The 27,548-nt window shown below is 43.7% G+C and overlaps 1 protein-coding gene across 1 annotated transcript in view; it reads left to right on the top strand.

The window, feature by feature from the left end:
* LOC124606152 (probable cytochrome P450 4s3) overlaps positions 1 to 27,548 on the top strand; it is a 173,375-nt gene that overhangs the window by 15,077 nt on the left and 130,750 nt on the right. The window contains exon 2 of the mRNA XM_047138116.1: positions 10,318 to 10,519. Coding sequence (XP_046994072.1) covers positions 10,318 to 10,519 — 202 coding nt within the window. The remainder of the gene's footprint in view (positions 1 to 10,317; positions 10,520 to 27,548) is intronic.

The raw sequence follows: 27,548 nt of genomic DNA, 5'->3' as shown, positions 1-27,548 counted from the left end.
CATTCATTCCCGAAATTGTGGCAGAGCTAGAACGTCAGCATGCGGAAGAACTTGTGTTACCACCATGTAAGAACATCTTCAAATTCTCTGTGATAGCCAACCTGTTCAGAAAACAGCTCTTGATGTATTCAGATCGTATCAACTGGTTATAAAATTGTTGATCTCGCTGTTGCAGCACTAGAATAGCAGCTGATGGACATTGATCTGCTACTGGGAGCCGAAATGCAGCAAGAACGTAAGTACATTGGTAATATATTGCTGTTGGTCTCTTTTTGCATCATATATAGTTGTGTGAGGCATACATTATCCATTATTGTAGATGCAGCTATAGATCAAGAGGAGATCGAGATTCTAGTGGGGGTATGCGTCGAGAATGATGATCATGAGTTATCACTTCCATCTCATATGAACTTTTTATTTATTTATTTTTTTCCATAGTTATGTGTAATCATTATCTCGCTGTAGGCAAATTCAGTACAAAGTTTTGTTGTTGTTGTTTTTTATTATCAGTGTATTGTTGTACACGACTTCGGTGAGATGGATCAGTGGCTCCACAACAACAACAGTTACAGTGAGGGTGAAATACCAGAGTGGGTGCATGAGATGATGGCTGCTGAAAGGCAATGCGATATCTCCCTTCTGGAACTGGGGAGGGAGATATTTGACTGGGTAGAAGAACTATCAGCAAGATCGACTGAACTGCTCAATCCTCGGACCCAGGGAGTAAAAGGTGATTATAATGTGACCATCGTCGTTGCAGAATATAATTATTATTCTGGAATGCTGATGTACTTACTTGCTATTGTTTATTTACAGCATGTATTTAAAAAATCTTGAGTATTTTGCTATAGTGCTCGCCCCCAACCACCGCATACCCTCTCGCGTCCGTGGGTGGTTCACTCAGAACAACAATCTCCCGTGCTTCAATGTGCCCGTGGTGCAAGCTACAATATGCAGCAGCGTCAGCGAGCGTCCTCGCCACAGCCTGGGTACTCTCGCAGCCGCCACCTCCTCCTACTCTGTCTCTGGCTGATCGCCCTCTCCGGCAACGAAAGTTACGTGTGCCTCGGCGCATAGCCCTCCCCCTGAAAGCGCCTTCGCTCCAGCACCCTCTTCTACCAAGTGGATGCAGTGGTCTCCTGGTTGTAGTATTGAACCAGTGGCTACCGGTAGTGGTCTATCCCGTCCTGATCGTGCAGGACATCAGATTAGCGGCATCATTACACCTCTAGCGGCGTCCAATTTGGACTAGAAAGTACATCCGATGTGATTTCCGTGCAGTTAGTGCGCCGAGGGAAGGCCAGTATTCGACGCGTCAGCATCAAGGCGTCCCTCGCTGCACCACACAGTAAACCATGTTCTTCCGTTGCTAACAGTCCACAGTTTGTGCAAAGAGGAGAATCGGCCATATGAATTATATGTATACGACTCCTGGTCACAAGTTTACGGTTTATAAGATTATACCACATTGATCTCGCTGCTTCTGTCAGTAATGCACTATGCACTGCACACCAAATGTGCTTCCAAGTTCTCGTTTGATATTTGAATTCCATTATGTTGCGGCCATGGTGATCCATCAAGCACCGTAGATCTCCCGAGTCGTGGGTATTCTCGTTGAAGGTACTTTCAGACGAACATAGCCATAATCAACAAGAAATGAGGCAATGTGTGCAAGAGAAGGCGAAATGTTGCCCACTGGTATCGGGGGTACGTAAGAAGGCGGAAAAAGTGCTTCTATCAGAGCTGATGTTACGGTATGCTTTCGTTGTTGCCAATTTCGTATCATCGCTCGCATGTAAAGCACCAAAGCTTTGTTTCGCACGTTTGTGAGGTTGAGGCCATTGTTCCGGAACTGTAGGGTTAACGTGTCATATTTAATCTTAAATAACATCCCTGTACTAACATAATAACCAAAGGCCACCATGAGGTGGTCCGCAATACACTTCGGTATTGGTAGGATCTGCTATAAATGGGCAGTCTTGACGTTATGTGAACTTTGGTTTATGTCACACGTTGGATCATGTCAAAGGCTCTCAGTGAGCTGTTGCGTATCGTAGACGAACATTCTGCAGAAGACGCCGAGAACTCGCCAGCGCTGACCGCCGTAGTGAACGGGTAAATGTGATCCCCAGACATCTCAGCGATTCCATCGTCTGAAACGGTGCCGGTATGTCTTCCAGACCTCGTCCAATGTGCATAATTTTGGATTTCGCTATGTTAACGACACAGCCTGCCGTTGTCCCGTAAGAGTCTAGATGTTCGACAGTCTGACGCACTTCATGTCCTGATATGACAAGAAGGATTAGTTCGCCCACATATGCGCGACAAACGAAAGAGTTCTCATTAAGCGCTATCCCCGTAACTGAGCGCCTCGTAACACATATCAGCAGCTCGAGTGCTATCGCAAACAGCATCATGGAGAGTGGGCACCCTTGTCGAACCGAGCTGTTAACGGGAATCGAGCCCGCTTCCCGACCGTTTACAGTCACCTTCGATGTAGCCCCTCGTATTAGCCTCATAACGATGGAGATGAAAACAGGTGGAACAGCCATTCGGCTCATGACTGACGCCAAGAAGTCATGGTTTATCCTGCAGAACGCGCGATCGAAGTCCACAGATATCATAGCTGGTCACTTTCGACAAGTTTCCACAAGGGCGATGGAGTGACGGTATTCACTTAACGCCGAGGAGATGTTGCTTCGCACCCCTAGGCAAGCCTGATCAGAGGATATTGTCCTAGATATCGCCAGTTTGAGACGAGACGCTAGTAGTTGTGCAAAGATTTTGTAGTCGGTGTTTAGCAAAGTGAGAGACCGATATTAACACTGCGACTCCCCACCATCTTTGGGATGGGAAGAAGAAAGCCCGTCAGGAAATCCGATGGTAGGTGCATGTCAGGACACATCGACTCATTGTACATCGACACTCACTGTGGCGTCATCATGTCCACGAATTCTCGATAAAAGTCTAACATAATTCTATCTGGCCCTGGTGATTCATGGGCCGTTCCTTTTTTGAGTGCCACCTTTATAGCGTCTTCTGTGAGTGGTTCCATAAGTGCTGCCTTATCCGTCTCTGTCATTGTCGTCTGTCCGTCGGTGTTCCGGCATATGGGTGGCGGAAATGCTCTAAAAATTCATTTGCAATGTCCTGTTGTGTTGTCAGTTGACGGCCATGTAAATCGTGGAGCACTGTGACCAATGCCAGGCGGTAGCGTTTATGTTCCCGCGACATATGGTGCATCAAGGTGAGGTACGTTCCCCGGGGATGGTGTCGAGACATCTTTCCCGCACTGGGATGCCACACAGTCGTCGTCACGTGATCGATCGGATTTATGGCTTAACACGATGAACTTCTGCGATGATGTTCTGCAGACAGCACCTGGAATGACAGCTCACGAAGCGTGGTGCAATAATAATCAAGAGTGTCTCTTTGCCATCTCGTCTTATCCCGACCATACTGTATTAGAGCTCTTCTTATTGCTGGTTTAGTACACTCGAGCCACCATTGAAGCACAGAGGCATATGTTAGTAGACGGCGTTGACAAGTGGCCAATACCTCCTCGACTCTCTGACGGCATTCGGGGTCCGCCAAAAGTGACGAATTGAGCTTCCATGTACCGCGGCTTGTCCACACACTTTGCCGAGGGAGTGATATGGTACAAATGTAAGGTAGATGATCAGTAAACGCCGCAGGCCCTCGTTCCGCGTCGACCACCCTATCCCGTAGGCCATCCGAAACACATATTCGATCAAGTCTGCTCGTTTAGTGACTGTCAAAAAAAAGTATATCCCTCACCGTTCCTATGAATCCTGTCCCAGGTGTCGCATAACTTCAGGTCCCGGCATCGCACTTGCAGTTCACGGTAAGTATTTTAATGTGAGTCTTGTTTTTTTGGACTAAAACACAATTGTAGTCACCACCTATAATGAAATGATCTAATCTGCCGGTAAATAAGGGCACAATCTCTTCCGAATAGTATCTCGCACGTGCCCGTCTGTTGTCTCTGCCGGAAGGGGCATAAACATTGAGAATACGAATTCCATTAGCAGTTATCACCAGTCCTCGTGCCGAAGGCAGATAAGGCAGGTCGCGAACCGAAATCCCGTCCCGGGCCAATATCGCCGTTCCACTGCGGTTGTTCGAGTGAGGCGAGGTGTAGGAGATGTATCGATGTACTTCTGGAACTCAGGAATGTAAATTTCCTGCACCATCAGTATATCCACATCCGACGTGTATATCATGTCCCTAAGCAACTGCTGTTTCACGGGCGATCTAATGGTATTTATGTCCACTGTCCCTATTCTGAATGCCTGGGTTCGAGTAGCTGTCATCTCCTCATGACGATAAAATGACGAAAATTCACCGTAACGCTAGTCCCTTTGCACATCCGCAGACAGTCGCCCGGCGTACGTCTCCCTGCGGCATTATTTTCTTGAGATGCGGACGGATGTGATTCCCCTTCAATGGAAGGGTCCACATCGGTGACTTCGCCCTGCGCATTCCAGCTGTTATTATTGGGGTGCTACAAACTGCCCTGTGTGGCACTGATGTGTGGCATCTGTGGATCTTACGCAGCCTTAGACTCCGCCGCAGAATGGGTGTCGGACCTCTGAGCGGATGTGTCGTCTGAATGACATGACATCTTTTCACTGTCGGAATTCATATGGTCAGCGACATCCGAAGCTTGTGGTTCCAAGTCAGACGGCTACACAGTGTTAGACTCATCAGGGCTCCCAAGAAGAGAAAGGAGCGTCTACGCAGAGTTTAGTCGGCGCTTCTTGCGGCGCTTCGGCGAGCGTTGTTTGCGGGTCTTAACCTCGGCCTCTGGTGTATCTCCTGCTGTCTCGCCACCGCCACAACGCCCTAGGGCCGATCCACTTCATCTTCCATGCCTTGCGTGATGCTGTCATCCTCTTTCTCCACCGCCTGCAGTATCTGGGATTGGAGGTTGGTCGGAGCCATTCCTTCTTCAGTGGGGCCCAAAGGCGCCTCGATCAATGGCGGCGTTGGTTCGATAGTACGCTCCGACCTTGGTGTCACCTCCCCTCGAGACGCCGTCACGTACTTCAGCGGCAGTGACGTTGGTGTAGCCGGATTCTGGAAGTCTCCACTGGGGAGTTGCACGAGTCTCTTCTGCATACACGCAGATCGAAGATGTCCTGCACCACCACACCCAGAGCATGTCCGGGGCTGTCCATCATAGATAACGATAGCTCTACAGCCGCTGATGTTTATGTACGATGGTACATGTTTCGTAAGGGCAATTCGCACCTGTCGGACACCATTGAGCACTGGATACATCCTAAAACTTGCCCAACGTTCGCCCGTTTGACTAATAACTCTGTCATATGACTTGAGTGATTCAGTGACCAATGATTCGGGTACCTTGAAAGGCAGCTCGAAGATTCGAATGGTACGCATGCCAAGGCCCGAATGAGCTACTAAAACTTAACCAATATGAGTATTGGAGTGTCGGAATCGGGATTCTCGTTTGGCGGCTTCAGTAATTCAATCGCATGTTGCGTCATCAACCATACTTGCGTAAAGAGTGCTGCTCACGACTGATAAGTGAATTCCAATAATTTCCGTGTAATTCAGATGCACTTCGTCCCTCAAGAAAGTTTCGATTTCGAAAGCCTTCGGTCTTGCATACCCATTACAGAATGTGAAATGTATCGTGGTTTTTTGAAAATTGTGCGCCATTGCGTTCGATTCAAACAGTAACACACGCGAGTATGCGGCTGGTCGCGGTGGAGGTTCTAGTTCTCCCTTGGGCATGGGCGTGTGTGTGTTTGTTCTTAGGATAATTTAGGTTAAGTAGTGTGTAAGCCTTATCAGTTAAGTCACATAAGATTTCACACACATTTGAACATTTTTGAACACGCGACTAACGATGGTGTATACACCACTTCTACCGCGAACGTTCGCAGCAGAGACGCAAACAAGTCCGAACTGCTCCGCAGACAAAGGCAGACAGCCCAATCAGTAATCGGGGCGGACGAAGTGTGAAGTGAAAAATATTGGGTACGTAAAATATGTGGTGGAGGCAGACCTCACGTATCCTGTTAGTTTGCATGAAATGACAAGCGACTTCCCGTTGCGTCGACAGCACAACTTGACAAGAAATAGCGACCGGTTGGTAGGACATGTTCTGAGGCATCAAGGGATCACAAATTTAGCATTGGAGGGCAGCGTGGAGGGTAAAAATCGTAGAAGGAGAGCAAGAGATGGATACACTAAGCAGGTTCAGAAGGATGTAGGTTGCAGTAAGTACTGGGAGATGAAGAAGCTTGCACAGGATAGAGTAGCATGGAGAGCTGCATCAAACCAGTCTCAGGACTGAAGACAACAACAACAACAACAAAAAATCTTCAGCTTAGGGATGGAGCTAAGTAGACTCATCCGTGGCATCTTCTTCAGTCAGTCCCCATGGTTGAAAGAGTATGTTGAATTGAGTACCGAAAAGAGGGCGGTCGCGATAGTGATTTCGAAAAAGATTTTTATAAATTGATGAATAATGCCGTTTCCAATAAAACCATGCAAAATGTAAGAAATGAACGCGATATTTCAATTAGGACCGAATGGAATGTGCTTTGGGGCCTAAGAAATTGCACCACCAGACGAAATGACTATTTTCAAAGAGAACTTCGTTGCTGAGGACATGTCGAAGGTTTACGAAACCAATACGTTTGGGTTTGTGTCTACTGGACATCTCCAAACGCCACATGTAGCGCTTCCACTATGAGTTTTCCAAAATTAATTTCGTGGAACCAAAGTTACTTTATATGGGTACAGTCAGCTTCATACATTGAGTGAGGAAATGCAATCCATGTGAAGTAGTTAGGCATCATGATAATGAATTTGACTCACAGGGACATGCAGCCGATAATCCTTACCTTATTGTTCCTGAGAACAAGAGGGTTATCGGGTTAATGAAAGGTGAGTCGGATGGATTGCCAATTGTGGGCCCAAGATCCAAAATGTATGCATATCGTACAATAGATGGACCCATCCAGAGGCGGGCTAAGTGTGTGCGACGTGCGGCATCGCGTATCCTCATGGTCGAAGACTGCTTACAGTGCCCGTACGGTGGTCTTCGCGGTGCTCTGCCGCAACCTCCGCACTTGGAACAGCAAACTAGTATTCAATCGCGAGGACACGAGGTGTTCACTGAGCTGCACTCTAAAGTTGGATTGTCATTTTTGATGACGGGGTTGAAATCCTCACATACTCAAGCAGCTGAAATAATTTAATAATACAATGGAGCGGATAGCTCTAAAATGTTCACCCCAAAAAACTGCAATAAAATGAACTTAGTGGTACTCACACACTTAAAACTAGTATTAACTGGACAGGGAGGAAAAACTTAAAAACTAATGTATTTATACATGCACTCACACAACCACACACTCACATGTAGTGCACTTTTTTGATGATTTAGTCCATTTTTTATCTTTTATATATTTACTGACGTTCCAAAGAAACTGGTTTTGGCATGCGTATTCAAATACGAGCAGAATACGGCGCAGCGGTTGGCAACGCCAACCCTTCCGCAAATTGCTGCAGATTTCAAAGCTGGGCCATCAACAAGTGCCAGCGTGCGAACCATTCAACGAAACCATTGATATGGCTTCCAGAGCCGAAGACCCACTCGTGTACCCTTGTTGACTGCACGACACAAACCTTTGCGCCTCGCCTGGGCCCGTCAACACCGGAATTGGACTGCTGATGACTGAAATGTTCACAGATACTCAGTTCAAAGCAACAGTTAAGTCTTCTGTTTGGGTGGAAGTTTGCTAGTGATAGTATTAGTGTAAGAGAAACTATACCTTTGCAATAGTTGTAAACAGTACTGCGATGTAAAATGAAAATTTTTTTCAATCAGTACTATTATTTTTAAACCCAAGAACTACGTATAAAAAATTTCGAACAGTAACAAGAATTGTGATTTAAAAACAGTGTTACTTCGTGTATTGTGAAGATTTATGTCTGAATAAAAAGTTTTTGTTCGTTACCATATGTCTTTGTTGTTATTTCACAAATTCCTACTCTTACAAATGTACATCACTGCTGTGCATTATGCACAAGATATTAGTTTAAAGCATGAGGGAGGTGACGTTTAAGATGGAGGAAAACGAAATACATGTAATGATTGGACGGAATTTCGCCTATTGTGCTTCATGTATAAGTTTTTGGGAACAAGCGACGAGTGATCATGTCTGCTTCCAAAGACATATAGCAAAATCGGCTGAAATTATATCTCCTGTGCTTGAACAGTCACAGACGTAGGATGTGGGCAAAGCTACATACTATTTAAGTAGGAGCTAGGTGGAAATAAAGAGGAACAAGGAATGTCAGATAAAAAATTCATTTCATTAATCCAACTTAAAAGTAATTCATAACATTATTTTCAGACGTATTTTTCTTGAGCTGTTGGATAGCAGGGAACCCACAGAAATCCAGGTCTTGAATAGATGCAAAACTGAATGTTCGCTGTATCCATGTGACCTCCTTGCCATTGACGTAGATCATGGTCTCAGGATGATCAAATATTCGAAGTGATGTGATCGTTCCTTTATAAGGTATATCAGGATCGTCCCAATGGAGTCCATGAAAGATACGTGTTAGACACTTCGCACTCCTCCCTGTTTTAGTAGAATTCACATGCTTGAAAGACCGCGGTGATATTCTTGCTGAGAATGTCTCTATTATACCAGCATCTTCTGTGTATGCTATGAGTGCAAAATCTTTAAATATGAATTATCTACACTCGTCATCATAGAAACCTTGAATGTCGGCAGCGACGTTCAGACTGCAAGTTGTCATGCCACAGCACTTGGTCACTTATATAGCACGCTTCACAGCAGCAGTAAGTGGGCAATAGTTAATCACATGGCCGTGTGGAACTAGAACATATGCTGCAGTGTGTTCTGGGAAATTTGAAGAATTCGATTCGTGCATCTACTGGAGCTGATTTAATTATCTCATTCTGCTTAAAACTATACCTTACGATGATTGGTGCCTGCTCCTTGAATTTCCGTGGACTGAGTAGGCATCATTCCACTTCAACACCTTCGTAGTAAGAAGTACGGAACCTTGCGCATGTGTCAAATGCAAGACTGTATACATTCTGATCCCACTGGTGTGTTCGGACCCCACAGATCTCTCTCCTCCCGCCCCTGCGGATACGTCCTTGCCGAAAGGTATAATTATTTGCACACGATTTGTATTTCAACACAGTGCAGATTTCCACAACAAAAAAGACACTATTTCGTGTTTCTCTCATTCCCTCCTACAGTGAAACATTTACTGGAGTTGCAATTGTTCTGCTGTTTCAAAGTCCACTAAAAACCATAGGATATCGAAGTGACTGACGTTTCTCCTTTATCACATGCCTTCACCTCTCGAGTTGATCTCTCTGACTTCAACTCTGGCTGTCTGTCTCTCTCTCTCTCTCTCTATCGCTTCCCGATTTCTCTCAGACATTAGATACACCAAATTAATGTCTTTTGTTCGTATCTGACAAACACTTTTACGTGTAAGTTTTACACATTGTACAATAGGCTTACACAAACTTACCAACATGATACATTTAAGTATTATTACATTTGTTAATCAGACAACCAGAGTACTAGAAATGCCTACCGTTGTGTTAACAGTAATTTGACGCTGAGGTGATGGACATTTAACCCTCGCAATACCAAAAGGGGCGGGGAGGGGTCACTTTATGCCCTGCTGTTGAAAATATTGTAATCTAGCTAGTCACTTATTATTTTAAAATTAAAAAAGAAAATTCATTGTTTCTGATTAATTCTTCTACCAGATTCGGTACAAGTAATAAATTTTTCAATTAAACTATTGCATGTCACTCTCCACAGTGAAAGTCATATTCAATATTTTCCGGTTCAGACCATTACTTACTATACGTAAGTTATTCTTTAAAAAGTGTGTTATTAAAAGTCAACAACATTTAACGAAATTTTCATTTTTAAAATTTTCTGTGGTAGCCATAACGCAGCATCAGCTTGGTAGCATACGTTATTGAAAACACGTTTAAATAGCGAATAGTGTGCTAAAAATATTTTCAGGCTCAGAAGCCTATTTACACATCAGTATATCTCTGAAAAGTATGTTGTTAACGTAAGTCGACTGCAATAAACGATTTTGTAGACTGATAAAGGTTTGCACAATGTAACCCCCATTAGCAATGTGTGTTATGGAAAATGTGCTGATGTTGCTAGAGATACTATGTGCTTGTGTTCTGTTCATAGTAGAGGTATGCTGAATCAAGGAAAGATACTGTCTTATGTGCAGGTTTTATATAGGCCCGGTGCTCATTGTGGTGGTGACACAGGCGGAGGACGCGCAGAAGCTACTGGCAGGCGCGAAGTTGCGAGATCGGGGCTCCTACTTAATGCGACCCCTTCGTCCCTTTCTGGGCAATGGCCTCATAACCAACAGCGGAGAGACGTGGAAGAGTCAACGGAAGCTTATCGAGCCTTGCTTCCATTCTGAGGTTAGTGAACCTTGGCAATGCCTTGTGTTTATGCCCTTCACACATTCTTGTACTGCCTATTTTTATCCCACAGACCAAAACCGAAAAAATTGGAAGAGACTATATCGAAGATACTTCGTCAATAGTCTTGGTGTTTCAATGCGAAACACAGGGAAAAAGTATTGTTAGCCAGCGTTTCAGGTGCATTAACACGGCAACTACTTATAGAGAGGGAGAGAGCGCAAGAGAGCAGGAGAGAGAGAGAGAGAGAGAGAGAGAGAGGAGAGCGGGATAGTATGCAGTGTTAGTGTAAATGCAATGGGGTTTCTGGCTACAAATTAACCTTCGACCTTTGGGTCGGCTACATGCAGGGGCAGAAGCCATGACCTTTGACTTTGACCTTAGCCTTGACTCTCAATGTATGGCGTCATAAATGATCTTCTATTGTCAGATTGACACTGAATCAACACGTAACGATGCCCATCCCCCTTCCCTCCCCTCCTCACCAGTCTCCTTCACTGAGTGGTAACTATATGACACTTTGATGAAAGGGCGCACCAGCAAGTAGTTTTGAACACATGAATTTAACACACATTTTTACTAACTTTCAATACTTTTTAGTATCTCATCTAGTGCAAACTCTATGTTATTACAGATTGAACGAAAATGTGAGACATCCTCTGCAGCTAACCAAGTCGTAAACAAGTTGTAAAAGAGTGTAACTGCCTTAATAGTGTCGAACTGACATTGAATTGCTTTTCTCGAGCAAAAAGCATTCAATGTGAACAATATTTCCTTAATGTAGCTGCTGTAATAAATGCTTTCATTTTAAAGGACCTTCGCAGATTAAAACTGTGTGCTGGATCGAGACCCGAACTCGGGAACTTTACCTGTCGGAGGCGTCTACCAACTGAGCCACCCAAGCACGACACACGACCCCTCCTCAGAACATTACTTCTACCAGTACCTCACCTCCTAAATTGCAAAGCTCACAGAGGATCTCTTGCAAAACTTGTACTCGTCTATGAAAGGATACTGCCGAGACATGGCTTAGAACATCCTGGAGGTTGTTCCCAGCATAACGCAGAAGAGCTTCTGCATCATGGCCGCAAAGGAATCCGTGTTCTCTTGAATTCCAACAATTGACTGACACATAAAACACAAAATTTTTTAGTAGAAATGACATGTAGTGTGCAATATCAGCGGGATTTTGCAGAATATAGTTGAGATCATGTAGTTGCTACCTAACAAGAAGATCACAAGCACATATCCTGAACTTGGTATATGGAACACCTGAAGGAGGTTTTAAGTCACATAGTGTTCCTTTAATCCTTACAGAAGCCTGGATCTATCATGAGGCACGTAAATTTAACGATCGCATATAAGTGAATTAAACAGATTACAAAATGAATTGAGAATTTTAAGGGAAAAAAATCTGAAAACATGACCTCGTAGGATAATAAAGTATGTACAGCAAAGTTCTTACTATTGATCAATATAATTTATTCGGATCAAACACAAATTTTATTCCGAGCGTTGGCCTCACATATATTGTTTTGGAAGCAATACAGAAAAATGAAATCAAGTGACTGGCTTTGCAAAACAAACAGAGCGTCCACAGATAGCGGAGAATGTAAGCTAAAAGCTCGAAGCCGTGCATTCAGTCACTTGAACTGTATGAAAACCCCGAAGTTCATCAAGTTCACCCAGTGCTCAATACAATGACGTAAGAAACCTTGGGTGAAAAGTTATTCGCGTACAGATAGTCCTGCTATGAGTCTACACCCACATCGAAACATATTTGAGTCCCAGACTGGTACACACTTTACAACCATTCATAAAATTACATATAACATTTACACATTACAAACGAATATGAAATTTGCTTTTACCTGACTTGCTGTCCGACATTACATTTTCGACTTTTATACATTTCTAAATTTACTTCTTTACTTAAATGTTATGCATCGTAAACGGAATTACAGGGACCTCGTCAAGTTGATGATTTTGTTTAGCTTGGTGCTGCAGTCACACATTGTTCGGTTCACGAACTAGCAAACATTACGTTATGAAAATTTTTATTAAATAACATCAGGATAATTGGATAATAGGACAAATCACTGATGATGATTCTATTAGTACACATGTTGCTTTATTTTGTCGTTATTTTACGAACGACTGAGTTAGTTACTTATAGCATTTAACGTATTTCTTAACAATAATTGAAACATCATTAGTCTCCAGCTGCGTGTCATAAACATATATCGTGTCTCTGCAACATCTGTTGTAGATTCTAGAAACAATTTTCGATTAAAAATGTTAATAACTTCGGTAACGGTAATAATTTTAGTGAACTCTTCTCATTATCTAGAGTTCAACGCTGTCTTTAGTATTTCCGTAACATGTCTACACTACTGGCGATTTGAAACGTCCCCTTAGAAAAATTATAAATGACTGTGCTTAAACTGACACATAATATTTTTAGAGCAACGCAATCTGACTTCCAAAAATCCCTACAAAAGAATGGCCCTGACTAACAACAATCTATACCTTTCATGAATCACTTTCCTCACAAAAATCTTAGTTACTCAAACTACTGCAATACAGCGTGCGCCAATACTGCAAGCTGAATAAAAGATTCTAACTACTGAAGGCATTAACTACTGATAGGCATAGTCAGCAAATGAAAGATTTTCATAGAGAACAAACAATGTATTTACCTTAATAGTGTTCAGAAGTCATAATATATATGTATCAGTTCATGACATCCAGTCTTACAAATTTACCCTTTGCGGCGGACACACGTCCAGATCGTCCGCTCTTAAAATTCTGCCATCTCTCTCCCCACATCCACCACTGCTGGCGGCTCACCTCCAACTGCACAACGCTAAGCGCTGTTAACAGCCAGCTGCCCAACACTACAATGGCGAATATTCCAACAATTCAAACCAGCCACAGACTGCACACGGCATAGTCAGTGATTTTCATATAGAGCGCTGTGTGATGTTACCAACATGAAAACCTAAACAGCCTACTTACACATTAAAATTGCTACACCACGAAGATGACAAGCTACAGACGCGAAATTTAACCGACAGGAAGAAGATGCTATGATATGCAAATGATTAGCTTTTTAGAGCATTCACACAAGTTTCACATAAGGAAAGTTTTCAACTGATTTCTCATACGCAAACAGCAGTTGACCGGCGTTGCCTGGTGAAACGTTGTTGTGATGCCTCGCATATGGAGGAGAAATGTGTACTATCACGTTTCCGACTTTGATAAAGGTCGGATTGTAGCCTATCGTGATTGCGGTTTATCGTATCGCGACATTTCTGCTCGCGCTGGTCGAGATCCAAAGACTGTTAGCAGAATATCGAATCGGTGGGTTCAGGAGGGTAATACGGAACGCCGTGATGGATCCCAACGGCCTCGTATCACTAGCAGTCGAGATGACAGGCATCTTATCCGCATGGCTGCAACGGATCGTGCAGCCACGTCTCGATCCCTGAGTCAACACATGGCGACGTTTGCAAGATTACAACCATCTGCATGAACAGTTCGATGACGTTCGCAGCAGCATGGACTACCAGCTCGGAGACCATGGCTGCGGCTACCCTTGACGCTGCATCACAGACAGGAGCGCCTGTGATGGTGTACTCAACGACGAACCTGGATGCAGAAATGGCAAAACGGCATTTTTTTTCGGATGAATCCAGGTTCTGTTTACAGTATCATGATGGTCGCATCCGTGTTTGGCGACATCGCGGTGAACGCACATTGGACGCGTGTATTCGTCATCGCCATACTGGCGTATCACCCGGCGTGATGGTATCGGATGCCACTGGTTACACGTCTGGGTCACCTCTTGTTCGCATTCACGGCACTTTGTACGGGCCTTTCTGTATACAGAAAATGTTCGACAGCTGCCCTGGCCAGCACAATCTCCAGATCTCTCACCAATTGGAAACATCTGGTCAATGGTGGCCGAGCAACTGGCTGGTCACAATACGCCGGTCACTACTCTTGATGAACTGTGGTATCGTGTTGAAGCTGCATGGGCAGCTGCACCATTACACGCCATCCAAGCTCTGTTTGACTCAATGCCCAGGCGTATCAAGGCCGTTATTACGGCCAGAGGTGGTTGTTATGGGTACTGATTTCTCAGGATCTATGCACCCAAATTGCGTGAAACTGTAATCACATGTCAGTTCTAGTACAATATATTTGTTCAATGAATGCCCGTTTATCATCTGCATTTCTTCTTGGTGTAGCAATTTTAATCGCCAGTAGTGTAGAAGGAGGTTTCGTGTTATCAGTGAGTATTGTAAGTTTCAGTTTCAAACATGGTCGGTTTCTGGACATATTCTTTCACTTTCCGTAGCACGCAGCCAGCCAGGCCACTCCCCGACACCTGTTCTCAGCTCTCTGCAATCACACAGGTAACCTGCCCAACGCCCGCTCTGTCACTTGCCCTGGCCACTTCACGGCAATTTTCCAGCCACTCAACGCTCATCCAGATACTCTGTTGTGAATGTAACAGCTCGCCACTCATCATGCCATAATTGCCTGTTAGACGCGCATATTTTTCTCAGAACCCTCTCAGTGACATACTGTAGTGTCCCATGTACGGTACGTATTAGTGTCTTAGTATCTCCTCCTCTGTGTTTTTTATCACTTGCATTAAATGCAACAATTAACTTTTTGTTAATAATAACAACAATAATAATAACTTGAAACGACACTAGACAGGCTGACGCCTGGACATTAAGCTGGCAGTGAGTTGCCAAGAGAGGGAAGGTGCGACAGTAACGTAGTCGGAAGGTATATGGATGTGGCATTTGCGCCAGAAAACTGAGAACATCGCGAAAAATGTACGGGACAGTACCTAATGAGTTAAATTCCTCTTTTAAATTTTGCAGGCTTTCATTCATTTTCAAAAGCGAGTACATCTCATATAATGTGACTCACGAGCACGGAAATATATATTTTGTGGAGGAGAGGGGTGGGGGCAGTTCTGCCCGAAACAATGCTAGTCCGCTGCCGTACATGTAGGACACGAAAATGAACACACTGCAAAAATGTTTATTTCCGATTTAAGTCGGTAATTTCGAAGTACTATCGCTTTTCGGACACTTTTCCGACTGTCTGAAACAGCACCCGAGTAGCGACTTGTTACTCTGCATTAATTAGACACAAGTATTATGTACGTGTAAGAAGTGACTTTGAATGTGTTTGCAAGCATCATTTGCAACTGCGACGACCTTTAGAACGACGATAGGACCATGTTCTCGAGTCATTACACTGTCTCAGCACGATGGTTAAGTGATTTCGGCGCATGGATTTGCAATTGAGAGTGTTGCTAATGTAGTGACCGCAGGGTTTAATTACGCAGCTGGTCCACTGGTTGCACATTAGAAGTGATGAATTCTGATCATTACTTCAGTGTTAAAATTAGCAGACGGTCTATACTGTATTTCAGAATCATCATTGAAAGACCAGAGTAGCAGTGAAGTTTCTATTTAGGGCCCGATTAATTACATACATTTTTTCACTGTTATCTATTTAAATTCCAAAGCGCATGAGGTACACGTCTGGTGCTGAACAATTGGTTAACTCGCGTAAAGTTACTCTGTGTAGTGAGTAATTGACACGTGAATAGGATTATATTTAAAATGATTGACGGCAGTATCATAAAAGGTGCGTAAGGGAAGGCGTTCTCTATAACTTAACCCGAAATATTTTGCAATTATAAATCAAGAGATTCTCTGATAATGGAATCATACAAATAAATAAATTGAGTAGAGTCAGTCAGGTATTATCAGTCTTGGATTTTCGTGTGCTCTCCTCTTAAACGAGAGTTGCCAAACTCAACTGTAACAATCAATTCCTTGAAGTGTAACTGTTGATATTATAAGGAAAATATGTCTCCCAATTATATTTTACGATTTACTGCCTTTCTGACCTGTTTATATGTGGGTGATACATAATCCTAGTTCCTAGGTCACCTGAAGTTAATAGGATAACCTGTAAACACTTTCAGTGTGTACCTACGGCAGCAGAAAAGCAAGGCTGTCCTTGAGTGGCAGTTGACAGGATAGTAAAATATCGGGGTTTTCTGGTACTCGTGACATCTTCCAAATGAGAGATGGCCGTTGGTAAGCTGCTCGCCCTGGTTAATGACGACAATGGCACCTATGCACTCAAATAACTGGCCACAGACATCCTACCGAAACCTTTCTGACAAATTTACGTTTAGGTTTCGTTGATGTAATAGAATTCTTCCAGATATTGTGATAGTCAGATGGGGTTAATTATAGCTTCTGCAAGCAGCCACCGTTCCAAAATGCATAGAGGTCAGCAGTAACACCAACAATTTACTATTCCTAGTGTCTGTCCAGCTTTTGATATCTATTTTCCTATTTAGTCAACATTTGTTGACAGAACGGTATAATCGGCACTGAAACAGTTCCAGTATTGTGCTGTTGCCTGGAAATGTTCTCCATCTGGCCTCAAAGGCGCTGGAAAATTGTAAATTATTAGCAACATACTTAAGGAGACGATGAATGCAAATGGAATTAGAAAAGTTACAGGAATGCGTGTTGTCTGTTCTTTCATTCGCCTCAATAGCTTATAAAACTACCTCTTCAGTGCGGATGCACAATATTGCTCGACATCCTGCGGGAATCTCAAAGTAGCGAGCATGGAGGCCATAGACCGGAACTGTGGATAGGTAGCACTGGGTGAGAATGTGGAACGGCCGGGAGGCGTTTCCGGATAGTCAGTGCAATAGCGATAAACATTGTGTCTGGGTGGTGCAGTGGTTAACGCAGCTAATCTAGTAAGCAGAAGATACCAGGTTAGGATCCTGTTTTGGCTCGTCCGCGCTGATTCCGCGTTAAGTCCAGATACACCTGGCGTCAACAGCTACTTCTCTCCCATTTCCTTTCTCCTCCCTTCACCTTCATTTTACACAACAATTTGAAACGTTAATGGAAGGTCTTTTGTGGGAGAGGAGCAAGTACGAAAAAGATTGTTTAGAAATAAAAACAAAATGTAATTATTAGTGATTGGGAATTAGTGACGACAAACAATGGACTCCGCAGTGCAAGCCAGTGCACGGAATCTTTATCCAAGTCATGAGGTACGTCGAGTGCGAAGAGCTATGCACATCAACTATAACGACCAGGACGTCGTTTGTGCGCTTCGCCATCAGTCGCCGCAACAGAAAGTAAACTGATCGAAAATTGCTTTGTTTGCTGAGAAGCGTCTTAGTAATGAGTGACAAAATGACTGAGCAAGCAGACAAGGATAGATTTCCATCTCCTGATGAGTCGGGGGATTTCTCCGATAGTTTGAGCAACATTAAAAGTAACCAAGAGCCGCTTGATGGTATTTTAGAGGGTGCGGCAAACAATAAAATGTAGAGTGTATAGACTGAGGTCACAGAAGTCATGGGATACCTCCCAGTATCGTATTGGACTTCATTTTGCACGGCGTAGTGTATCAGCTCAACATGGCATGGACTCCTTTGCAGAAACATTGAGCCATGCTGCCTCTATAGCGTTGCATAATTGCGAACGTGTTGCCGGTGCATGATTTTGTGCACAAACTGATCTCTCGATTATGCCCCATAAATATTCGATAGGACTCATGTTGGGCGATCTGGGTGGCCAAACCATTCGCTCGAACTGTCCGGAATGTTCTTCAAACCAACAGCGAACAGTTGTGGCCCACTGATATGACACACTATCATCCGTAAAAATTCAATCGTTATTTGGAAACACGAAGTCCATGAATGGCCGAAAATGGTCTCCAAGTAGCCGAACATGACCGTTTTCAGTCAATGATCTGTTCAGAGGGACCAAAGAACCCAGTACATTCCACGTAAATACAGCTCACATCACTATAGAGCCAACATCAGCTTGCATAATCCTTTGTTGACAACTTGGGTCCATTAGCTCTTACCATCTGGAAACGGGACTCATCTGACCAGGTCACGGTTTACCAGTCGTCTAGGATCTAACTGATATAGTCACGAGCCCAGGAGAGGTGCTGCAGGTGATGTCGTGCTGCGTGTTGTTAGCAAAGGCACTACCATTGGTCGCCCGCTGCCACACACCGTTAACGCAAATATTGTCGCACTGTCCTATAGTAGTGCTGTTAGTAAAGGCACTCGCGTCAGTCGTCTGCTGCCATAGCCAATTAACGCCAAATTTCACCTCAGTGTCCCAACGGATACTTTCCCACATTGATTTCTCCGGTTATTTCACGCAGTGTTGCTTGCCTGTTACCACTGACAACTGTGTGCAAATGCCGCTGCTCTAAGAAATTTTGTATTCCCGGCACACTCGTGGATCTCGAAGTATTGAATTCTCCAACAATTTCTGAAATGGAATGTCCCATGCGTCTAGCTCCATCTACCATTCGCATTCAGTCTGCTAATTCCATATGTGTGGTCATAATCATGTCGAAAATCTTTTCATATGAATCATCTGAGTACAAACGACAGCCAATGCACTGAGGGCAGTGCCTTGTCTACCCGATACTACTGTCGTCTGCATTCTTGCATATCGCTGTGCCATGACTTTTGTCACCTCAATGTATGTACCTGAACCCAGGATGCAAGTTAAGAAGTAAGTAATTGAGTCGTGGACAACAGTGTCAATGGTCAGATGATCCAGACCATTGTCATGTTGAAAGTGCTATGATTCTGGACGAGCCAGAACAACAAACGTTTTCTGAAAAGATGCTTGCAGGGGATGGAAATCATCAGCTTATGCCATAACTATGTGCACTGAGCACCAAAGTAACTATTGTGAACAGTAATATTGCAACTGTAAATTCAAGTGCAGAATTCAAAGTGGAATCTGTAAAAGAGTCTGAAAAAACCGAGTTGGAAAATGTGGTGAAACGGCTGATTGAAACATCGGATTAGATAAAAGTTTTGTTGAAACTCTAAAGAAATCAAAAGAGAATGAGAGTCTAAGTATTCAAAAATAGGCGAGGAACTACAGAGACAGATAAAAGTTGTTCGTGATGAATGCGGATAATTGCTTACTGATTTCACATCTGTAGTGTCGAAAGATTTAAATACGCATTCGAAGGAATGTGATTAATTTCAACAATTAATTATATCTGAATAAGTTGCTCAACGGCAGGCTGTTGGGGATTAATAACTTTGCATACTAAAATATCGGAAAAAACGCAATAGTGATTAAGGGAGCAATGTTGGAAATTACTCGCAAACTTAGAATGTCAGACCTGGGATTCGTTTCAGGGCGCACAGGTAGCTCATACTGGAAGGGTAGAGCAGCAAATTTCAGATCTTTCTGAGGAAACTAGTAAACTCTCTCGTAAAGTAATGGATAGTTCAACTTCTGGATAAGCATATTGTCATTAACGATATGTATAAAACTTCATTACTTTGTTCCTAAGGTACAGGTGCAGCCAAAAGCAACCATTCAAAGTTTTGACAATGTTTTACCAAAATCATGGTACATAAGTGAGCAAATATTCTTCATTATCAAATACTTCCGAGAAGATAACATGTGGAAAACCGGTGTCACAAATTCCTGTAAATCTGTAAAGGCATTACGGGAAAAGCTTTTGCAGAAATTCTGTTCTACCCAGGATGACTTAGAGATATTTTAATGGAGGATATCAATATGCCTCTTTGGTTTCTTTCTGTGAATGTTGATGGGTAAAGGTAAAATTAATAGGGGTGGGTATGGAGGTAAAGTCATTCAGTTGTAATTTACAGCGGCCTTGTGACGCACAGGAAGCTTTGCTAGTAGTACCGGGTGACACGAAGACTATCTGCGTTATCTTCGAAGGATAGAACGTCTACAGGTGCAGGACAGCCGCCTACGAGATTGGCAGCCATCGTGGGAGTTGTCTAGCAGGCAAACATGCTGACTGCGCATACATGGCGCATCTATAGGGTCCGCCGACGTCGCTGGCAACTATCTGCATCGCTATTTGACTGACAATTCTGCACACAACATCGAGCTGAACTAAGGAATTTCCCAGTGCTAGATCGACTAGAGACGACACATGTATCTGAGATCCCACGAAGTCATACACAGCCTGTGAGTGAAACTCAAATATCGCGCGGGTTGGAGGCCGTAACTGGGGATGGCGAAGTAGTGGAATACGGTATAATGCAGCCGCGTCATAACTTGCTGGGGGCGGTAGTACAGTCCTTTAGACTATTCCACTCGCAGTACATGCAGCAAAACTCATCCACATTAGCTATTAAAGGGAAAACGGGTTTCAGACGGTATTTATGACCTTTCTGATTTATTCAAAGAACCGGTAACAGAAGAATTATTTTTTACGAAAATTTAAAGGAAAACGTGGTGAGTACAAGTAATTTCAGTAAGGGCGTTTGGAGCATATGGTCTCCTGAAAATGAAGAACAACTGTGAGAAGAACGTGAAAAGGAGTGTGGTGTTGATAAGAATGTGCTGAATGTGCATGAAGTTAGTAATAATGACGTGCCTATAAGTCATAAGGATAATATAAGGGAGTTTGTTTTTGGAGAGGAAGATGGTAATGAATATAAAAAAAGTTTCTGAGAGGATAATTAATGATATATGAAGATGATATATGTTGTTTCGGACATGTCCAAAAGAACAGATACCATCTTCAAATAGTTAAGGCTAACCGGCCTTGACCTTCTTCTTCTGTGTGGATGCACACGTATTGCTCGAACTCTTACAGGACTCGGTAAGATTGTCTGCCGTTAGTAATGAGTGTAATGGGCAGGGCACTACGAATGTAGTGTGTGGACATCAACTTGGGAATGTGGGTCTCACAGGGAGCGTGCAACAGATAAATCCCTGCAGTCGCACTATCCTCAGTGCCCTCGGTGGCTCAGATGGACAGATCGTCTGCCATGTAAGCAGGAGATCCCAGATTCGAGTCCCGGTTGGGGCACACTTTTTCAACTGTCCCCGTTGATGTACACTCCTGGAAATGGAAAAAAGAACACATTGACACCGGTGTGTCAGACCCACCATACTTGCTCCGGACACTGCGAGAGGGCTGTACAAGCAATGATCACACGCACGGCACAGCGGACACACCAGGAACCGCGGTGTTGGCCGTCGAATGGCGCTAGCTGCGCAGCATTTGTGCACCGCCGCCGTCAGTGTCAGCCAGTTTGCCGTGGCATACGGAGCTCCATCGCAGTCTTTAACACTGGTAGCATGCCGCGACAGCGTGGACGTAAACCGTATGTGCAGTTGACGGACTTTGAGCGAGGGCGTATAGTGGGCATGCGGGAGGCCGGGTGGACGTACCGCCGAATTGCTCAACACGTGGGGCGTGAGGTCTCCACAGTACATCGATGTTGTCGCCAGTGGTCGGCGGAAGGTGCACGTGCCCGTCGACCTGGGACCGGACCGCAGCGACGCACGGATTCACGCCGAGACCGTAGGATCCTACGCAGTGCCGTAGGGGACCGCACTGCCACTTCCCAGCAAATTAGGGACACTTTTGCTCCTGGGGTATCGGCGAGGACCATTCGCAACCGTGTCCATGAAGCTGGGCTACGGTCCCGCACACCGTTAGGCCGTCTTCCGCTCACGCCCCAACATCGTGCAGCCCGCCTCCAGTGGTGTCGCGACAGGCGTGAATGGAGGGACGAATGGAGACGTGTCGTCTTCAGCGATGAGAGTCGCTTCTGCCTTGGTGCCAATGATGGTCGTATGCGTGTTTGGCGCCGTGCAGGTGAGCGCCACAATCAGCACTGCATACGACCGAGGCACACAGGGCCAACACCCGGCATCATGGTGTGGGGAGCGATCTCCTACACTGGCCGTACACCACTGGTGATCGTCGAGGGGACACTGAATAGTGCACGGTACATCCAAACCGTCATCGAACCCATCGTTCTACCATTCCTAGACCGGCAAGGGAACTTGCTGTTCCAACAGGACAATGCACGTCCGCATGTATCCCGTGCCACCCAACGTGCTCTAGAAGGTGTAAGTCAACTACCCTGGCCAGCAAGATCTCCGGATCTGTTCCCCATTGAGCATGTTTTTGACTGGATGAAGCGTCGTCTCACGCGGTCTGCACGTCCAGCACGAACGCTGGTCCAACTGAGGCGCCAGGTGGAAATGGCATGGCGAGCCGTTCCACAGGACTACATCCAGCATCTCTACGATCGTCTCCATGGGAGAATAGCAGCCTGCATTGCTGCGAAAGGTGGATATACACTGTACTAGTGCCGACATTGTGCATGCTCTGTTGCCTGTGTCTATGTGCCTGTGGTTCTGTCAGTGTGATCATGTGATGTATCTGACCCCAGGAATGTGTCAATAAAGTTTCCCCTTCCTGCGACAATGAATTCACGGTGTTCTTATTTCAATTTCCAGGAGTGTATATCGACGCCTGTCGACAGTGTAGGGTCTTGATTTAATTATCATTTCAATTGATGATATGGAGCGTCAGAGTTGGACGCACAAGAGGTGTGGCATCACACATAAAACGTATGCAAAATAAATAAATAAATAAATAAAAATGGCTCTGAGCACTATGGGACTTAACATTTTAGGTCATAAATCCCCTAGAACTTATTACTTCTTAAACCTGACTAACCTAAGCACATCACACACTTCCATGCCCGAGGCAGGATTAGAACCTGCGACCGCAGCAGGCACGCGGTTCCGGACTGAAGCGCCTGGAACCGCACGGCCACCGCGGCCGGCAAAACGTATGCAATCCAAGGCTTCACGATAGGTTGGCATATTTGATTGATGTTTACCCATCATTACTAATAATAATGAATCAAGGAATGCTTCTGATTTTGGTAGAAAGGAAATAATCAAGAATATTTTGGAATAGGAGGATGATAATGAATATGTTGTGAATTATGCAAATCCTGTAATTACCAACCATTTAGTAGGTGCTAATGGTTATGGTTTAGTGGTTCACCGGTATCTGCTTTGCCTGAAGAGTTCTATGAATCTGTCCCAGAGACAGAAAATTTTTCAGTTTTGCCTAATAAGGTTTGGTAATTTTAGATTCAACCAGGAAAGTTCCTAGAGCCATTTAGAATGAATTATTGTTATCTACGGTGCTGTGTGGGAAGAATAAAGAGCATATTTTTTTTATTGTAGCCAATTAAGTGAAAAATTGTTAATAGGAGTAGCTTTCTTGAATGAGTTATAATGCTCTCTAGATTTTGAAGTTGAAAAGCTGTGTGCAGAATGTCAAGAGATAGTGATTTAATTTTTAAAAAGTTTGAAAGGGGTAACTCCAGGATGAGAATGTAGAAGACCAGAGAAGCACTAAAACTTTCCGAGAAGTGAAAAGAAAAAAATACTTTAGAAGAAATGAAGGTTACAGTAGAGAAAATTTAAGCTTTGTCTCATAGCCAGGAAGAGGATTAAGGGAAGGTATTATGACATACAAGAAATTGTTTTCGGAATCTCCAATGCAGGTTAAGGACTTTGACCGTCGATGAACTATAAAGACATGAGCGAAAATATATATCGTTCCAAAGAGAAGCAGTTAAGACGGTATTAGATAGGATGTTACCTTGAAGAGTCAGAGAAGCAGTTAAGAGGGAATTAATAGGATACTACTTTGAAGAGTCATTGAGCAAAACAGGAGTGTGTACATAAATCCACTTTCAGTTGTTTCCAACTGTGATGGAAGTGAATGCTCAGCTTTGGGTGCAAGAAGCCTGAGTGATACAATATATGGAGAAAGTGATTGCTCAGTGCTAGTGGATCAGTTGCTTCTAAGGTTTCATGGTCCTAAATTTCTTCCTCGTTGGAATTAATATACGGATAGCGGAATTTATGACTGGCTCCAGTGTATAGGAAATACAGTGCATTTGCGCACAGTGGTATATGATACCAGTTTTGTGTGGCGCCATTTGTGCTCAACATCGCTATATGTGCTTTTGTTAGGGTTATGAAACAGAATTTGGTTACTGAACTAATGGAACAGTTGGCTGTCAATGTGAAGATATTCTTGTAGCTACTCCCCCTTTTCCAACGGCTTTGACACAGTGGTAACACCGTTCCGCATCAAATTACGGAAGTTAAGCACTCTCGGGCTTGGCTAGCACTTGGGTCTGTGACTGTCTGGGTCTGCGGAGTACTGTTTGCAAGTGCGATGCACTGAGCCAAAGTGAGACCAATTGAGGAGCTCCTCGATTGAGAAGTAGTGGCTATAAACACGAAAACTGAAACGGACAGGAGAGCGGCGTGCTGACCACATGCCCTTCCATATCTGTATCCAGTTATGTCTATTGGCCAAGGATTACACTGTGGTCCGTCGGTCCCATTGGGCCTTTCCAGGCTTGTTCAGAGGAAGACTCTCCCTTGGGAACACTACTGCCAATTGGATGCTGAGCAAGACAGTTTTTATCAAAACAGAAATAAAATTCTTATGGCATACTATTAGGCCAGAGGAAGATAAATTAGCAGCCATACGACAATGCCTCAGCTCTTAAGAATTATAAGCATTTAAGAGATATATTCAGTTTATCCGGTTTTTACTGCAAACTTGTTTAGAACCAAAAGTTCAATACTCAGTGCTTAATATTCTAAACATTTTGTGACTCTGCGCTCAGCGACCGTGTATGCAATTATATAAAATTTAAGTCAGACAACCAGTTGCACACAATTTTTAAAAAATACGTTAGCCAGATTTCTATAGCTCTGAGAATATCTTCATCAGAATGGTCGAGTTAAATGTGTCTAGTTTGATATCTCTTGCACTGTGTATGTGACGGTCTTAAATGGTTCAAATGGCTCTGAGCACTATGGGACTTAACATCTGAGGTCATCAGTCCCCTACAACTTAGAACTACTTAAACCTAACTGACCTAAGGACATCACACACATCCATGCCCGAGGCAGGATTCGAACCTGCGACCGTAGCGGTCGAGCGGTTCCACACTGAAGCGCCTAGAACCGTTCGGCCACATCGGCCGGCTGACGGTCTTAGCCGGCTATAACAGTTATCTTGTGTCGCCGCTTGTAGCTATGATTGTATTATTCAGTGATAACTGTCTGTCTTTTTTATTATGACCTACATTCTTTAATTTATGGCACAAATACATGTCATTATGACCTACATTGTTGATTCATGGCACAAATACGTGTCATTTGGCGATAGCACTTTTGCTGAAAATGTAAAAGTTGTCATGTGAATTCATGTAACTTTTACCACCATTCTGATGAAGACACTCTTAGAGCTATCGAAACTTGATATTTTTTTTTTTTTTTTTTTTTTTTTTTTGTAATTGACCTCAGTGCTTACATAATCTACTAAAGAAATACGTTGAAAGGGTATGGATCGAAGAATATGTGGAATCCTTCCAGTGCTTGGAAACGGAATTAGCCAGTAGCAAAATATAATACAAACCCAATTTTTGCAAACAAGTTTTTACGGCAACTGATGCATGTGGATATGGGATTAGTGTTGAAATTTTCCTTAAAACAGAAGAGGAACGTGTGAGTGGGCATCACACCACGTCTTTTGCCAATGTGATCCTTAAAGCAAAAGAACCTAATCATTGTGTAGCCGAAGAGGAGGCTTTGACAATGATATGCCGTTTTCAAACGCTTGAAGGTACTTGTTGGGGAGAAAGACTGTAATATTAACTGATCACATGGTATTAAGTTTCCTGAAACGATGTTATTTGAAACACTCAAGGTTAGCCTGCTGGGCAGTGTACCTTCAGTCACTTGACATAGAAACAAGAATAATTAAGTATTAATGCATGCTCTTGCAGCATTATCAATAAATAACACCCTTGGTCTATGGGTAGAGCCTTTGGTTATCAATGAAAACGTCTTGGCTCCTGGCCTAGAGACCGCCCCGCTTAAATTTTGATTAACAAATAGCATTCGGGCATAAGACGTCACCCTTATGCAGCCAACGGAGTTTTCAAATTGGACGGAGGAGCGGGCAGTCTTTAGGGGAGAAAGACAGTAATATTAACTGATCACATGGTATTAAGTTTCATTAAACGATGTTATTTGAAACACCCAAGGTTAGCCTGCTGGGCAGTGTACCTTTAGTCACTTGACATAGAAACAAGAATAATTAAGTATTAATGTATGCTCTTGCAGCATTATCACAAAATAAAGCCCTTGGTCTAGGGGTAGAGTCTTTTGTTAGCAATGAAAACGTCTTCGCTCCTGGGTTAGAGACCGCCACCGCTTAAATTTTGATTAACAATTAGCATTCGGGCATAAGACTTCACCCTTATTCAGCCAACGGAGTTGTCAAATTGGACGGAGGAGTGGGCAGTCTGTTGTCCCTGGTGTGGGAAACAGCCTGTAAAGACGGAAGAATGAGCAATGAGCAATGATCAACGGAACGAGGATGCAGAAGGCAATGGAAACCACTGTATTAAAGACACCTAATGTGTATCCACAGGACATGTAGTAGGGAAACTCGAAAATCTGAAAAGGGAAACGCAAAGGCTCAATCTAGATAGAATATGGGTCAGTGAAGTGAACTGAAAAGAAGACCAGGATTTCTGATCAGATGAGTATAGGGTAATATCAACAGCATCAGAAAATGGTATAACTGGAGTAGGATTAAGTATGAATAGGAAGTTAGGGCAGAGAGGGTGTGTTATTGTGAACAGTTAAATGATAGGGTTGTTCTTATCAGAATCGACAGCAAACCAGCACCGACAACGATAGTTCAGGTATACATGCCGACGTCGCAAGCTGAAGATGAAGATACAGAGAAAGTATCTGAGGATACTAAAAGGGTAATACAGTAACTAAAGGGTTATGAAAATCTAAAAGTCATGGAGGAATGGAACGCAGTTGTTGGGAAAAGAGCAGAAGAAAAAGTTACAGGAGAATATAAGCTTGGGACAAGGAATGAGAGAGCTGATAGACTAATTAAATCTGTAATAAACTTCAGCTAGTAATAGCTAGAACTCTGTTCAAAAATCAAAAGAGGAGGAGATATATTTGGTAAAGGTCGGGTGGTACGGGAAGATATAAGTTAGAGAACATCAAGGTCAGACAGACTCCGAAACCAGATACTGCATTGTAAG

Source organism: Schistocerca americana, chromosome 3 (assembly GCF_021461395.2).
Source record: "Schistocerca americana isolate TAMUIC-IGC-003095 chromosome 3, iqSchAmer2.1, whole genome shotgun sequence".
NCBI lineage: Eukaryota > Metazoa > Arthropoda > Insecta > Orthoptera > Acrididae > Schistocerca > Schistocerca americana.
This window is presented reverse-complemented; position numbering and strand designations above follow the sequence as displayed.